The sequence below is a fragment of the Myotis nattereri genome (genome assembly GCF_964212035.1).
Source record: "Myotis nattereri genome assembly, chromosome: 1".
Lineage (NCBI taxonomy): Eukaryota > Metazoa > Chordata > Mammalia > Chiroptera > Vespertilionidae > Myotis > Myotis nattereri.
In genome coordinates, this window is record NC_138075.1 from 9,460,018 (window position 1) to 9,476,923 (window position 16,906).

A 16,906-nucleotide genomic window follows, 5' to 3' on the forward strand; every position below is an offset into this window, starting at 1 on the left:
TCAGGGGAAGTCATTAATTTTCTAAGACCTTCAACTGATTGATTGTGGCACACCTGAATTACAGAGGATAATCTTCAGCACTCAAAGCTGATTGATTTAAATGTTAATCCTATCCAAAATATACCTATCCAAATACACAGAAACATGTAGAATAGCATTTGGCCAAATGTCTGACTACTATCACAATTGGGTAAAATAATTTTTCAGAAGGAAACGATGAAAAGGGCCTGTGATACTTCTAAAATTTAAAATTATGAGTACAGTGGCTAATTTAAATCTTACTAGTTTGTCAAGATCTACCTTCTTTGTTCACTGGTGGCAAACCCACTCTTATGCCCTTTAAAGAATTCTGGCCGATCAAGACACAGACTCTTCAACACTGTGTTCCTGTTGTTGATTTTGAACTTTTTTCTTCTCTGATTTTAATGACTTTGTGTTTAACCTTCTGATGCTTGCCTTTATGCTCCAACTAATGACAAATACTGGTCTACCTTTGTCCTGGCTGGGCAAGAGTATTGAACTGTAGAAGTCTGTTCCTTAGAACTTTATTTTTTTTAAAGGAAGTAACATTTTAAAATATGTTTTTACTGATTTTTAGAGGAAGGGAGAGGGAGAGAGAGAGAAACATCAATGAGAGAGAAACATAATTGGCTGCCTCCTGCACACCCCCCACCCAGGGATTCAGCCAACAACCTGTGCCCTGACTGGGAATAGAACCGGTGACCTTTTGTTTCCCGGGTTGACTCTCAACTGCCCGAGCCACACCAGCTGGGCTATTCCTTAGGACTTTAGCACTAAATTTTTGGAATAATTTATTTGGTACTCTTATTTATTGAATACTGCTTTGTGTGCGGAAATGGTAGCTCATTTTGGTGAATTAGCTCTGTTGCCCTGTCTTACTTAATTTTACACTGCATAAAGGTGTCATTCAAAGTATAGTTGATTCTTGTTACTTGGGGTAGTTATGTTCTTTAAAGTCACTGTGAACACTGAGTTAGTGAATTCTGAACCATTGTTCCTAGGGGAAATACAAGGTTAGGTTCCTCTGAGCCCTTTGTCACAACATTTTTGTCAAGTTAGCAATACATATAATCTTGTTTTATGTGTGTTTTTGTTTAAAGATACCTTATTTAATATGTATTATTGATTCATGATTTATAAACATTGTACTCATGGCCAACAGCACTGTAAATTGTGCCTGAACAAAGTTTATCTAATATTTCATATTTTCCATATAAGGCATATCATAGTCTTGTGCTTCAGGAACTCTAGACAGCACTTCGGCACTATGCAACAAAAAGTACAAAAACATGTGTGACACTAAATAGACCATGGAAAAGGCACATATTTACTAGTACAATATGATGTTTGAAACAAGAAGGCAGGTCATCACCTTTGGGTGATTCAAATTTTACCCCACTCTATGCATGTCTTTGAATGATTTGAAAACATTGTATTGATTTTGGAATTGCAAATCAATTTTAGTGAGTAGAAGATTTTTCAAATATGGGATCTACAAATAATGAGGATCAAGTGTTATTCTTGGAGAAGGTCTTGCTCCCATTTGTGAAAAATTTTGGGAATTCTTAGTGTGAAATTTTAAGAATTTGCAGGATATTGGGAATAATTAAAGGGAGAAACCTTTATCCCTTGAGGTTGAATTTTTGTGGAATAGTTTTAAAAAGTGAATTTTACCTTGGGGAATAAATGAAGTAGTGCACCTCTTGGTACTGGCTAATTCAGTTCTCTGGTGAGGACTTTCTTCATGGACTGAAGGTGGTCACCTTCTCACCCTGTCCTCACGTGGGAGGTGGGCAGGAAGGCTCAAAAGAAAGAGAGCTCTGTTCTCTCTTCCTGTTCATATAAGAACACTACTCATGAGAGCCCACCCTCATCTAATCATAATTACCACCCTAAGGCCCCATCTTCCAATACCATCACATTGGAGTTAGGGCTTTGACATAGGACTTTTGAGGGATCCGAGTCGGTCCATAGCAAAGCCAGATTAGGTTATGTGGAGGAGGCATAGTGGAGAAAAAGAACATTGAGATTTCTGGTCAACAGTGAGAATAATGGCTTCCTTATGAGAAAAAGAAATCAGGAAGAGGTGTTGGTAGGGGTAGGAAAAGAATGCATGGTTTCTGAAAATTGAGTTTGAGGTATTAATGGGACATTCAGATATAAACATCTATCAAACAGTTAAAACTATGAATTGAATCTTTTAAAAAAAATTTAAATTCTTTATTGTTGAAAGTATTACATATGTCCTCTTTTCCCCCCATTGTCCTCTCCCTGGCTGCTCCCACCTTCCAGCACATGCCCTCACCCCCTACTATCTGTGTCCATTGCTTATGCTTATATGCATGCATACACGTCCTTTGGTTGATCTCTTACCACCCCTCCCCTCCTTCCCTCTGAGGTTTGATGATCTGTTCGATGTTTCTATGTCTCTGGATCTATTTTTGTTCATCGGTTTTCGTTGTTCATTATAATCCACAAATGAGTGAGATCATGTGATACTTACCCTTCTCAGACTGGCTTATTTTGCTTAGCATAATGCTTTCCAGGTCATCCATGCTGTTGCAAATGGTAAGAGTTCTTTTTTACAGCTGTGTAGTATTCCATTAAACACCTATTTCACTCATCTGCTGATAGGGCACTTAGGCTGTTTCCAAATTTTAGCTATTGTAAATTGTGCTGCTATGAACATAAGGGTGCATAGAGCCTTTCTGGTTGGTGTTTCTGAGTTCTTGGAATATATGCCTAGAAGTGGGATCACTGGGCCAAATGGGAGTTCCATTTTTAATTTTTTGAAGGAAGTCCATACTGTTTTCCACGGTGGCTGCACCAGTCTGCATTCCCACCAGCAGTGCAAGTGGGTTCCTTTTTCTCCACATCCTCGCCAGCACTTGTCGTTTGTTGATTTGTTGATGATAGCCGTTCTATGAGTTGAATCTTGGTAGACTGGCTGGGACAAAAAAAGAACATAAAAGAGTTGAGAATCTTTAACATGTAATTTGTATTTGAAGTATGGGGATATATATTATTTCTGAAATAGAGAAATATGGGAAATTAGGGAAAATATTTCCAATGCTGAATCTTTGAGAAACAACTAACATTTGGGGGAGTAGGATGCAGAAGATGAAGGAGGGGTCAATGGAGAGGTAGTTCGATACTACTTGTTCAGGATAGTATTGTGTTCATACATTGGGCCTAAACTCATATAATGACACTAGAGGCCCAGCGCACATGGAATTGTGCGCAGTTAAGGTCCCTAGGCCTAGCTTGGCCTCCATCACATGGCCTCTGCCGCCCTGCCATGCTACCTGAAGCTCCCTGCCCCAGGACGCTCTGCGATGCTCGCGTGGCCCCTTGACTGTTCCACAAGGCTCCCCCAACCCTGCGACTGCTCTGCGAAACTCCCCCGCCCCTCGACTGCTTCCCAAAACTCGCTGCCACCCGGGTGACTGCTCCGCTAAGCTCATGGCCATCCCACCAAGCAGTCTACCACTGCGGCTCAACAGTCCCCAGTCCCGCCCCACCGCCAGTCCCCACTCATGGTGAGCTGCTGGAGCGGGGGGCGGGGGGGGGGGGGGCAGTGCGGGGGAGGGAGGAAGGGGGCGGACAAAGGGGTGCTCCATGCACTTCATGGTGATTGTTCGGTTCTGACGGCACCTAGCTCTTTATATATATTAGGATGGCCGAGTTCAAACCAAGATAAATACAAATTTGCACCAGGAACTGAACATAAATGCAAATGTATGAGTAGGGTTGATGTCATCCTGCTAGGCTCCAGGCCAAAAGCAGGCAATGGTATTTTGGATTTAAAGATCTTGCGGGATAATGGGAGTTAAAGTGTTCTATATAATACAGGAACTAAAACCACACCATAGTAGTCTGCTTTCCCCAATCTCACTCCACCTCAAGAAAAGAGTCTGAAGAAAATTATTGGCTGCTGCTTGGGATACATACAGCTCAGAGCACACTAAGTCTGGAGTTTAAGGAAGATAGCCATGTAGTCTTGAGACTTGAAGTGAATCAAACTGTCCAGTGACTTGTGACTGGATTTGTGATACCTCTATTTAACAGCCTTATCTGCTAGTATATCTACTAGTACATGATCTAGTTCAGGATTGGCTGTTCAGGGAGTTAGGTAGAAATACACCAATAAACCACAAATTGTTAGCTAGGGAGGGTTGAACACAGAGGAAAATAAGAAAAATAAGAATAACAGTCTCTTATACAAGATACATCCAAAGATTATACAAATAAACCTAATGGCAAGAAACATGACCAAGAAAAAAGTTATGAATATGTGAATTCAATTTAAATAAAATTCTTTTTCATGGAACAAGTTGTCAAAGATCTTAAAACAAGTATGTTTATGATTGAAGGAATAAAACTCATAAGAAAAAAGTTGTCAATTAAAAAATAAAACGTATGAAATGAGAACAGGTGAGTATGAATAATGTAATTTAGCTATATGAAAATGAGATATTTACATCATTGAAATAAAAAATTCAAGAGTTGGACATACACCTGATTGGACACACAGAGAATTAGTGAATTAAAAAATAATCCTGAGGAAATTCACTCAGAATGCTCCCTGAAAGGTAAAAAGATAAGGACTATGAACAAGCAGTTAAGAGATATGGATAGAATGAAAGCTTATGAAACATCAAATATAAGTTCCAGAACAAGAAAAAGGAAAAGATAGAAGTGAAGAAATATTTAAGAGAAAATGGAAGACAATTTTCCAGAATTAAAGTGTTATGTCTTCCCAATAACAAGCAGGATAAATAAATCTACTTGTAGACACATCATAGTGGACCTGCAGAACATTGATGATTAAAATATTGTCTTCAGCCTGGCTGGGTGGCTCAGTGGTTGAGCATTGATCTAGGAACCAAGAGGTTGCTGGTTCCATTTCTGGTCTGGTCACATATCTGGGTTGCTGGCTGGATCTCCAGTATGGGGCATGCAGGAGGCAGTCAGTCAATGATTCTCTCTCATTGATGTTTCTCTCTCTCCCTCTCCCTCTCTGAAACAATAAAAATATATTAAAAAAATATTGTCTTCAGTGCTAGCAGATAGGGAAACATAGGTTATTTAATAAAAGACAATTAGAGCCCTAGCTGGTTTGGCTCAGTGGATAGAGCATAGGCCTGTGGACTGAAGGGTCCTGGGTTTGATTTCGGTCAAGGGCACATGCCTGGGTTGTGGGCATGATATCCCCAGTGTGGGGTGTGCAGGAGGGAGCCAATCAACGGTTCTCATTATCGATGTTTTTATCTCTCTCTCCCTCTCCCTCTCTGAAATCAATAAAAATATATTTAAAAAAACATTAAAAAAAAAAAAGACAATTAGAGTAACAGCAAACTTCTCTTCATCAATCAAGGATTCCAGGAAACAATGAAATAATATCTTCAAATGTTGAAGGGAATATGATTTTGAACTAGAATCTTCTGTTGAGCTAAATAGTACCTGAGAGTGTGGGGCAAAGAAACATTTCAGCATATGAGAGTAAAAGAAATAATAAAGGACTTACTTCAGTAAGAAAGGAAAGTGAAACCAGAGGGAAAATGTAGTATACAAGAAATAATTATGAGCACAGAAATGGCCAAAATATGTTGGTAAATTTACTTAACTATTGATCAAATAAGTAAACTTTATTTTTAAAAGGTGAACTGAAACTCAAGACAACAGTAACAAAATAGGGAATCATGTTCAATTATAAGGAGCAAAGATACTGAATAGTTTGAGATTATTAGAAAAATTTATAGTTAAGAAATTTATTTTAAAATCTGTAAAAGTAATCAATAAAAGACTAGAAACAATGTATTGCTTTCAAATTAGCAGAGGGAAAAATGGTTACAGAAATTTTATTAAAGTAAAATGGGAGACAAGGAGAAAACTTGGCAAATAGCCTCATGAGTATATAAAAAGATTTATGACAAAGTTGCTATGGGATTAAAAATTGTTGGGGAAGAATTTAATTAATGTCTTAGTATGATCTGTGTCCATATAGGAAAAAGTAGACCCTACCTCATGCTATACACAAAAATAAATTTAATTTGTAATAAAACTTAAAAGTGAAACAAACTTTTAGAATGAAATATGAGATAATCTTTACAACCTTGGGAATAGAAAAGAATTTCTTGAAGTATAAAAAGCATGAATTATAAAGAAAAACATTGAAAAAGTTGGCTACATTTACATTCTAAAACTTCTGTTTAATAAAGACTCTGTAAACAAAGAGGAAAAAACACAAGATAGCCTGGGAGAAGATACCTGTTTTTATTGGTATCATTTGCCTTCAGCCTGAAGAATTTCATTTAGCATTTCTTATAGTGCAAATCTGTTGGTGACAAATTCTCTTAGTTTTCTTCTATCTGAAATGTTTTTGTCTTTGTTCTGAAGGACAGTTTTGCTGGATATAGATAGTGTGCTGACAGCTTTCTTTTTCCTTTCAGCACTTTAAAGATGTTTACTTTGTTACTGGGTTATCTAAGACAATACTTTTGAAAAAAAATTTAAGTTATTGTCTGCTTTATCAAAGCCTCAAGCCTCCCAGAAATTTCTGCTTAAATCAAATTTTCTTTTAATCACAAAAACATTTGTCATCTCAGAAATTTATATTCATATTTTCTTTCATGATTCCTACTTATTTTACCCAAAATTAACTCTTCAGCATTGTTTAATTTATTAAAAGGATGTATTTTAAATTGATTTTTTAGAGAAAGACGAAGGGAGAGAGAGACATATCAGTTGGCTAACTCCTGCATGCACCACAACCTGGGATCTAGCCCGAAACCTGGGCATGTGCCCTGACCAGGAATTGAACTGGTAATCTGTCAGTGCACAGGATGACAATCTCTGAGCCACCCAGCCAGGGCTTCAGCATCATTTTTTAAAAATATATATTTTTATTGATTTCAGAGAGGAAGGGAGAGGGAGAGAGATATAGAAACACCAGTGATGAGAGAATCATTGATCAGTTGCCTCCTACATGCCTCCCACTGGGGATGAAGTCTGCAACCTGGGCATGTGCTCTGACTGGGAATTGAACTGTGACCTATTGGTTCATAGGTGGACACTCAACCACTGAACCACGCCGCTGGGTTTCAGCATCATTTTTTTTTTAAAAATATATTTTATTGACTTTTTACAGAGAGGAAGGGAGAGAGATAGTTAGAAACATCGATGAGAGAGAAACATCGATCAGCTGCCTCCTGCACATCTCCTACTGGGGATATGCCCGCAACCCAGGTACTTGCCCTTGACCGGAATCGAACCTGGGACCTTTCAGTCCGCAGGCCGACGCTCTATCCACTGAGCCAAACCGGTTTCGGCTCAGCATCATTTTTTACATCACCATTTATCTTGGAAGGATGAAGCTTCTGTGTGGGCTGTGTTTTTGGAAACGAGTAATGGGATTAGCCAGATCAGTTTGTCAAGCAGTGAGGTAACATTGTCCAGTCCTGAATACATTTTTGAGTCAAATTACATTTTGTGAACATTTTGCCAATACCAGGAAGCTTAGCTGTGTATACTGTAGTGGGCAAAGTTGCCCATACACTTTTTTTGTGCTATGCAGAAACATTTTTTTTGATGTTCACATATTTTTAAATTGGCAAAGATTTATTTTCAATATTTTGTACGTATTATATACAATTTAACATTATTTCCCTTAAAATAAGAATTCTTTTTTGTTGAGTTGAAAAAACATTGATTTAGTCAACAGTTGTCAGCATTAAAAATAATTGATTAACTATTACAATTCTGACCCTATGGCTTTTGCTAAATCTACTTGCTTTGATCATTGTTCCTCAACTTTCACAAACAATTTAAATTATTTGAATGAGAATGGTTGGCAATTGTACAGTATTTTAATTTTAAAAAGACTTCCACATCCATTATGCCATTTGATCTGCCCAATAACTATAGGTAACAGTGCAGGTTTTATTCCCATTTTACAGATGAAGAACCCGAGGCTTTAGGGAGATTTAAAGATTGGTCCTGGAATGAATATGTGGTGGAACTGAGTCTTTTATCTAGTTTTAACTCCAAGTCCAGGCTCAGATTGTATGCCCCCTCTAGATGATTAAGTATATTATTAATATGCAAGATGCCCTTTTCCATCCTCTTCTTTTTCTATTGGCTTTGGTTTCCCAACAAAGGGGCTTCCTAACGAGTATTTCTCCATTCTGGGAGCACATGTGGGCTCCTCCAGGCTCCAATCTTGTATTTTCCTTTTCTGTGGCCCTTCCAGCTTCGCCATCTATGGAAATCTTTCTTAGCCCCAACTTCTGAAATCTTCCCACAGCCCCCTGGCAGTGGGACCTCCCATCCTAATCATCAGCAGGAGAGCCCATCAGAGAGGGGTGCAGAGGGCACGAGCATAGCACGCCGGGAAGCCATGCTGAGGGTTACTTCTGCATTTCCTTCCTTGCGGTCCTCAGGAGCATCCTCGTCGCCCTCCGGCCCGGTTCTCTCCAGCCCGCCCCGGATCCGCCTCCCCCTTCTTCCTCCCGGAGGTTGAGACGAAGCGTGGGACGCACCTGTGTCTCTCTCAGGTCACCCCGTTGAGGCCCGGGGGCTGCTCCCGGAGCAGGATTTACAGGCCCGGAGAACGCCAATGGGAGATCCAAATGGTCGGGGACTCCGGCACTTTAAGAGGCTTTTCTCTGGGAAACACCCGTCCCCTCCGTGCGCCTTATGAATGGAAATACTCCTCCCCCGGTCGAGCCCATTTTCCCATTTCACCAGGAGCCGCAGCTTGCACTCTTCTTTCGGTCTCCCCGCCCACAACAACGCGGGCAGCTCCAGGAGGGGACGGACAGGAAGCCTTTGGCCGCCTATTAAATCCCACCCATTTCTCCGGGGGCGATTTCCTAACCTTCCGGGACCGAATTCTGCAATTTGATGTGCGTTTTGTCCGAATGGTAGCGACACGGGCCTAAGGGAGGGGGAAAGCGAGGGGGTGGGGGGTGGGGGGTATGCGTTCTTTTCCTCGCAACATCGCTGGCGGAGCGAGGGAGCTCACACGACACAGATTTTTGGGCAAAGCCTTTCCATCTGGACAGCACCATGTCCACCAAAGCGGAGCAGTGTAAGTAGCAGCCGGCCTGGCGTTCTGGCCCGGCCTCCAGCTGGGAACTATTGCAGTTGCGGCGTTTGCGGCTGCCGGGAGACCTTGGCATCGTGCTGGTGCGGGGGTGGGGGCTGAGGTTGGGGCGGGTGCGGGGTGGGGGCTGGAAGAGATGGTGGGGGAGGGTGGACGTTAATGGCAACGCGGCGCTGTCCCCGGTGCTGAAACAATGCAGCCTTCGCCGGGCTTGTGGAGGGGTTTCGCAAGACTGAAAGACCCTGCGAAATGAAATTAAAATGGGGTCATTCTCGGAAAAAAAGGAGGTCTCGCATCTTTCAGATAAACATTTCGGTGTCTCTTGTTGGAGTGGGGGGAGGGGGGCAGCGGCAAATCAGGGGCGGGGAAGTGTCAGTGCAACCAAAGCCGGCCTGGCCTTCTGAGCATGCCCAGTTCTCCGTGCTGGAGCCAAAGGGGAGTTTGTCTGCAGTTTCCACTTAGGGTTGGAGAGGCAAGAAGGGACGGAAAAAGGGAGCGGGGCGGGGGGGAGCCAGGAGCCTGGCAGAATTCAGGATCCAGTGTGAGGATAATCAGCTCAGGAAAACCAACATATGTTAAAACTAAGCACAATTATAGGTTAAAGCCGGAGTAGGTGCTTGCAACAAAGTGAAAGGGTCTCTGGGGAAATGATCTAACCCTTTTTGTAGGGCAGCTCACACAAACTCTAACAAATAACAGGAGGACTTTAGTTGTTCCAGTAATGACTGACTGTGTGTTTGGTTGGAAACAACCTGCTAGCTAACTCCTTGTGGACAGAGGAAGTTTCTAATATGCTCCCTATAGTCTTTTATTGCAGTGTGCATTAGGAGGCCTTCAGTATGCACTTGGTAGGTTGATTAATGTGAAACCTTTTCCTGAGTGCACTTGAGGAATTCAGGAACTTAAACTTCTGATTGTTTTTATTTTTATTAAGCAATGCGTTTGAATAAAAAAATATACCTAACAGTATTCATCTAATTGATTCTTGTTTCTTTCAAAGTAGTACACAGTTATGTTGATAATATTGTCACTACTTTAAAGTCTTTGTAATTCTTCTTTGGAATGCTATTAAAGCCATTCTGGGAGAATTTGTATTTACCCAAAGCAGCAGTCTCATTATTTGGGGGCAGTAGCATGTATATGATAAAATGCAATCTGTCACTTATTTACCAGCTAGGTTAAGTGAACTGAAAACCATGGAATTCCAAGATTGATGGTTCAGTAGAGATTGACAATATACCCTTACCATTTAGTATTTATACCTCTTTGCAATATTTTATTTCCTTATCTGTGAACCTGGGGTAACAATGCTGATGGGGTTTTTGTGATTATAAATGAGAGAATACACATACATGAAAGGTTGAGTAGTGAGCCTAGCACATAGCAAGTACTCAATAAATGATAGTTATAATACTGATAGTTATTTCCCACTTAATAGTCCATCCCTTCTAAATAGGAAGTTCTTTTGTGATTTTTTTTTTTGCCTGTCTCCAGAAGTTAAATCTAAACCTCAAAGATAAAATTTGCTTCTATGGAGGCTTTCAAAAAAATTGGATGCATTATGTTTTGAGTAATGACAACATACTTGGAATCAATGTGGATCTTCCCACTTGAGGATATCACACTCTTGAAGGTTATATTATAGTTCAATTGTTAAAAAGAAACCCACCACCTGTCATTTGATTTTATAGTTACATATTACATAAGTAATTTCAGGTCAAAGCCAGTGAGTATTACTTTCCTCTTCCTGTGTTTTCTTTTCCTTGTTATATTTTGAGATGCACTGGATGCTTTTTCTGTCTTCTTCCTGGACAGTTAATGCCGAGGTAAATAAAATCTACATGTGGACCCAGTTATGTAGCACCAGTAGTGTGTAGTTAAGTAGCTATTTTAGAATTGTTTGTAAAACAGGTTTTTTTCATCTGTAGATGATGGAAAGGACACCATGTGGGTTTGAGTGTTGCATGCCCTTTTGATGAACTGTGAGACACTGGACAATTAATTTAATAGTTTTGTGCCTCTTAAAGCGTTTTCATCTATGACGTGAGAAATAGTAGCAGCAGCTGCTTTTGTTTAATCCTAAGGGTTTGGAGGGCAAATGAGGTAAATGAGAGTAGGCTGTAAAAAGGATAAGGATGCTTTGGGTGTTTTTAAGAATCTTTATTTAGAGTGGGGTAAGGTAATAATTTCTTTTTCTCTTACATGCATGAACATGAATGGGTTGATACTCTAGTGCACATTATAAACTTGAAAATAGAGCAAACACATAAAGGCTGCATAGTTGATGTTCATGAAGGGCGAACACTTTTTAATAAAGAAAAGTTGCAGGTCTGTGGTATTTTAGCCTTGGACTCAGGAGTATGGCTAAGGGGAAAGAGAAAGAGAAGGAAATGCCAGAAGACTTTTCTTTTCTACTGGATGTGAAGACCACTATTGGATTTTTCTCTTCTACTGGATGGGAGAGAATGAGAGAATTCGTTTCTCCTCTGCATTCAGGAGTGTGCACAGTGCCACTTGCCTAAAGACCAGAAGGGGAGAATTAGATTTAATATAATGTTAAAATATTATTTCTGTTACTCTTCTTCTGAGGCCTCTTGATATAGGTAAAGGTTTCACTGGTACAGGAAGTAGACATAGTTTGGTTGAACCAGCAAAGAGGAAGTAATTGCATTTCAACCCAAATTACGTGATTTACCTTTGAAATGTAATGTACCATGGATATGTGAAAAAGATTTTGTTTTTATATAGCTGTATTTCCTTTTATGAATAAGTGAAGAAGTAATAATGATGAAAGAGAGGCTAATTTTAACAAATGTATAGTTTGGAGCCTGTTTTTATACATACGATTTGTTTGTTTCCTATGCTATATGTAGAACTACCATAAGAGAAGGTGAAAGCTTTCTAGCAATTTCTCAGGCAATAGCACAAGAGTTAAATTTTTTTCCTCCAAGTGCTTCTTTTTCTAACAAAATTCGCTGTAGTGAAAATGTTTGTGTAGCTGATATAGAATCTGGAATGATAAAAATAAGAATTTATAGTTCTTTTATTTGGAATTCTAAAGAGGAGCCCAATTCTCCTGCACCTTCAGCCTTTTCCATCTTCTAAGAATTAAAATTGACCAATCTGGAGTACTTTGGATGTATGCTTCCAAAAGCAGCTTGCTTTTGATAGCAGCAGAATTAAGAGTTGGGTTCCAGAATCAGTCTGCTGCCTGGGTATGAATCCTGGCTCTGCTTCTTACTATTGGTGTGACCTTGAACAAGTTAAGTCAACCTCTCTAAGCCTCGAATGCATATATATATAAAACGAGGATAGTCATCATTGTTGTGAAGTTTAAATGAGATGAACTAAGAAAAATGCTTAGCACAGAATCCTGGCACATAATGTTAGCTATTATCATTATCATTATCATCATCATTAAGTATCAAATCTTGTGCTTGCTGCTATATTATAAATTTGGAGTTAGCGCCCCAGAACAATATTATTTAAATGGGACATAGACTATTGGACTTTTTTTTCCTTTTTCTCTTTTCCTTGTCTCCAGGTCTCCTCTACAGCAATCAGCCTAACCCATTTTTGGTGTGAGAGGATCTCTGCATGGCTTGACTTATTTTATTTTATTTTTATTATTATTTTTTAAAATATATTTTATTGATTTTTTTACAGAGAGGGAGGGAGAGGGATAGAGAGTTAGAAACATCGATCAGCTGCCTCCTGCACACCCCCTTCTGGGTATGTGCCCGCAACCAAGGTACATGCCCTTGACCGGAATTGAACCTGGGACCCTTGAGTCCGCAGGCTGATGCTCTATCCACTGAGCCAAACCGGTTAGGGCTGACTTGATTTATTTTAAACAAAAACATTTCTAAGGCATGAACTGCCTATCCATCACCTTTTGTATTATGATAACAGTGTAGCAGCTGGTAAACATAAATCAGTTATATAAATATCCATCAAAATGTTTGTCAAACTTGGATATTAAACTGCTGATAATTTGAGCATAAACTCAGAATAGCTAATGATAGAAATGTGAATGTATGCTATTTTTAATGTATTTATCCTACTCAACATCCTTCTCTCAGTAACTAAAAGTCTTTTTAATTACATCAAAACCAAGCATTTTAAAGAGTACAGCTAGTTAGCAGTATGATTTGAAGTTGAACTTGGCGCTCTCCTATCATGTTTAAGGGCCATGCTTGGAGAAATCAATAGAATGTTTAAAATTTTTACGTACATCTATGGTAGTATTAGTAAAATAGAAAAGTACTTCTCCTTTGAATAGCACTGCAACCTGTATTTGTTCAGAAATCTTTGCACAACGTTGCTAACTTCTTATAGATGAAACTCTGGCTTTATTCATATTTTTTAAAAAAATTAGAGTATGGGTTATTAACCATATTTGTGCTAGCAAAAAAAGTAAATGAGTTTTACTCTTGTCTTACATGATTTCTCTGCATCATTTGACACTGCTTTCTGTCTTCCTTATTTAAACTCTCTTTTCTTCCTCTTTTGACTGTTCCTATTTAGATTTTTTTAGGGCTACTTTCTTCTTGCGCTTTATAAACAGGATCCTGTCATTAACCCTTTCTCTCTTTTTAAAATCCCACAGACATTTGCTCTTGTTCACTCTCATATCAGTTATCAACTCTTTGTGGATGACATCCGAATACAATTTTCTAGTCTAAACATGCCTCTTGAACTATAAGCCTCTATCTCTATTGAGGCATCCTATAGACATCTCAAACCCAAACTCATTGTCTTCTGTTCCAAATTTATATTTCTTTTTATATATTACTCACTTCAATGAATGGCACCACTACCTACCCATTAATCCTAGTCAATTTGGGCATCTTCTTAAACTTCTACTCTCCGTTATTAGTATCCAACAAATCACCAAACCTTGCTGATTCTAGCACATCCAGCCAAATCGCTGCCTTAACTTCTTGAGTTACATTGGACCCTGTTTTTTTTTTTTTTGTGTGTGTGTGTGTGCGTGTGTGTGTGTGTGTATGTGTGTTTTAAAGTTCCTCCAATGTATCATGTTCTTTTTGCCTGAATTGGCTTTCTTTCCCTCGATGGCCCTCTTCTTTGCCTTTTTATTGTTCAATCTTTAGCTTGGAAGCTTTCCTTGATTGCCATCTTACCCAGTATGCCCCACTCGTGTGCTCACATTGTATTGCATAATTAGCTCTCTTGTTAGGTGCCCACATTTACTTTGTGTGTAGACTGTATTATGTTCACCTCTGTGCCTCTTGTGTGCAAACACCATTGTCTAGTGAACAGTGTTTACACAAAAACTGTTTCTTGAATAAGTAAAAATGATCGAGAGTGACTTACAAGTCTTTTACTAGTACAAAGAAGGATTGCAGCCCTGGCTGGAGTGGTTCAGTGGATAGAGTGTCAGCCTGAGCACTGAAAGGTCTCTAGTTCAATTCCTGGTCAAGAAGATGTACCTGGATTGCAATTCATCCCCGGCCCAAGTGGGAGGCAGCCAATCGATGTGTCTCTCTCACATCAGTGTTTCTCTCTCTCTCTCTCTCTCTCTCTCTCTCTCTCTCTCTCTCTCTCCCCCCTCACTCTCTCTAAAAATCAATGGAGAAAAAATATCCTTTGTGAGGATTAACAACAACAAAAAAGGATTGCATAATCAAGTTTCAGATATCATTAATTTGAAAATTACACATTGTCATCAATGTGAAGTTTTCTTTTCAAACAGATTTATAGTTAAATAAAAATACACTTGTCAAAAGTACTTAAACATATTTGCTGAATTAAATTTTATAGTATTTATATAACAAATTATACCTTTCCTGAACATTCATTGTGTTTTTGGTTCTTTCTCATCAGTTAAAATTTTCTATTATTATATTCAACATAATAATTATGATTCCTAATTAGTAGACAATCTTAGTACACAGTCAACTGTTTTTCTTAAGATAAAATGATAATATATCTGAAGTCTGTAACTCTTCATTCTGTAGTTTGATTTGGATCCTTTTTTAATACACTAGAGGCCTGATGCATGAAATTCATGCAAGAGTAGGCCTTCCTTCCCCCGGCTGCTGGCACCGGCTTCCCTCTGGCACCCCGGGCCCGGACTTCTCTCTGGCCCAGCTTGGTCTGGAAGGACGTCCAGAATGATGTCTGGTCTAATTAGCATATTACCCTTTTATTATTATAGATACTAGAGGCCTGATGCATGAAATTTATGCAAGGGGGCTCAGCACTTGCAGCCCCAGCTTTGTCCGGAAGGTCGTCCGGAAGGACATTTGGCTGTCTGGTCTAATTAGCATATTATGCTTTTATTATTATTGATGTTCAAGTTTTATATATTGGTTACTCAATAAATGGGATTTAAGTTGGGATTTTCATTTTGCAGTGTTGTTATATTGGAAATTCACATGCATTTATTTCTTACATTCTGCAAAAATATGGGTAGCTCTGTATAATGGGTCTATCTTTTCTTTCATTTTTATTTTTATACATGACGGCTATTGATTTTTTGTGCTAATTTTATAACTTTACTAAATTATTTTCTTTTTGTAGTTGTTTTTCCATTTATCCTTTGGGTTTTCAAGATGTATAATTATATCATTTGAATATAGAAAATAGTTTTATCCTTTCTTTTCTGTCCAGTTTTTATATCTCTAATTGCTTTATTTCTAATTGGATTTTCAAGTATCTCCAACACAATATTAAATATAACATAGAGAGTGAGTATTCTTGTTTTAAATTTTAGTTGGAAAGTTTCTACTATTTCACTATTAAGTAAGATATTCTTTTGGGCTGAGATAATGTACTTAGGAAGTAACCATCAATTCCTATATTATTGACTTAAAGAAAAACCTGAATGGTGTTGAACTTTGTCAAGTTCATATCCTGTATCCATGGAGACCATGTAATTCTCTTAACTTTATTAATATGCTGGATTTAATTTTATCATATCTTATTTAATAATTTTTTGCATTGATATTCACACATTAGATGTGTCCATAGGTGTTTTTTCTTTTTTATAGGGGTGATATGGGAAGTAATTCTAGTCAGGAACTATGAACAACCCTATATTTATTACATAAGATGAGTCTGTAAGTTCTATTTTTTCTATGCTCTGGAATGATTTTTGTTGTTAATCCTCACCAGAGGATATTTTTTCCATTGATTTTTAGAGAGAGTGGGAAGTATGGGGGGAAGAGGGTACAGAGAGGGAGAGAAGGAGAGAGAGAGAGAGAGAGAGAGAGAGAGAGAGAGAGAGAGAGAGCGTGAGAAACACTGATGTGAGGGAGACATCCACTGGTTGCCTCCTGACAGGGCTGGAATCCAACTTGCAACCCAAGTACGTGCCCTTGACCGGGACTTTAACTTGTGACCCTTCCATGTGCAGGCCAGTGCTCCAACCGGCCTGGGCTATACTCTGGAATGATTAAAGTAACGTTGAGGCTATCTGATCTTTAAAAGTTCGTTACAGTCCCCCTGTAAAACCCTCTAGCCTGGTGCTTTTAGTAGTGGAACTCTAACTTCTTTCTCTATTTCCTCTATGACCCTTGTTCTATTTGGACTTTGTGTTTCTACTGGGGTCAATTTTGGTAAGTTTTTTTTCTCTAAAAATGTATTCAGTTCATCTAAGTTTTCAAATTTGTTTGCATAGAATTATGCAAAAATGTCTTTTAGAAATTTAACAATTTCTATTATGTTGATGTAACTCCTTGTCATATCTAATGTGGTGTATTTAGTGTAATTTGTGTCTTCACCCTTCCTTTAAAAATTTATTTATTGAGAGAG

At 38.8% G+C, this 16,906-nt stretch overlaps 1 protein-coding gene across 1 annotated transcript in view; it reads left to right on the top strand.

Annotated features, from left to right (window-relative positions):
• Window positions 1-8,901: 8,901 nt before the first annotated feature.
• UNC79 (unc-79 homolog, NALCN channel complex subunit) overlaps window positions 8,902-16,906 on the top strand; it is a 226,455-nt gene continuing 218,450 nt past the window's right edge. Inside the window, exon 1 of the mRNA XM_081097313.1 lies at window positions 8,902-9,112. Coding sequence (XP_080953439.1) covers window positions 9,091-9,112 — 22 coding nt within the window. The 5' untranslated portion in view covers window positions 8,902-9,090. The remainder of the gene's footprint in view (window positions 9,113-16,906) is intronic.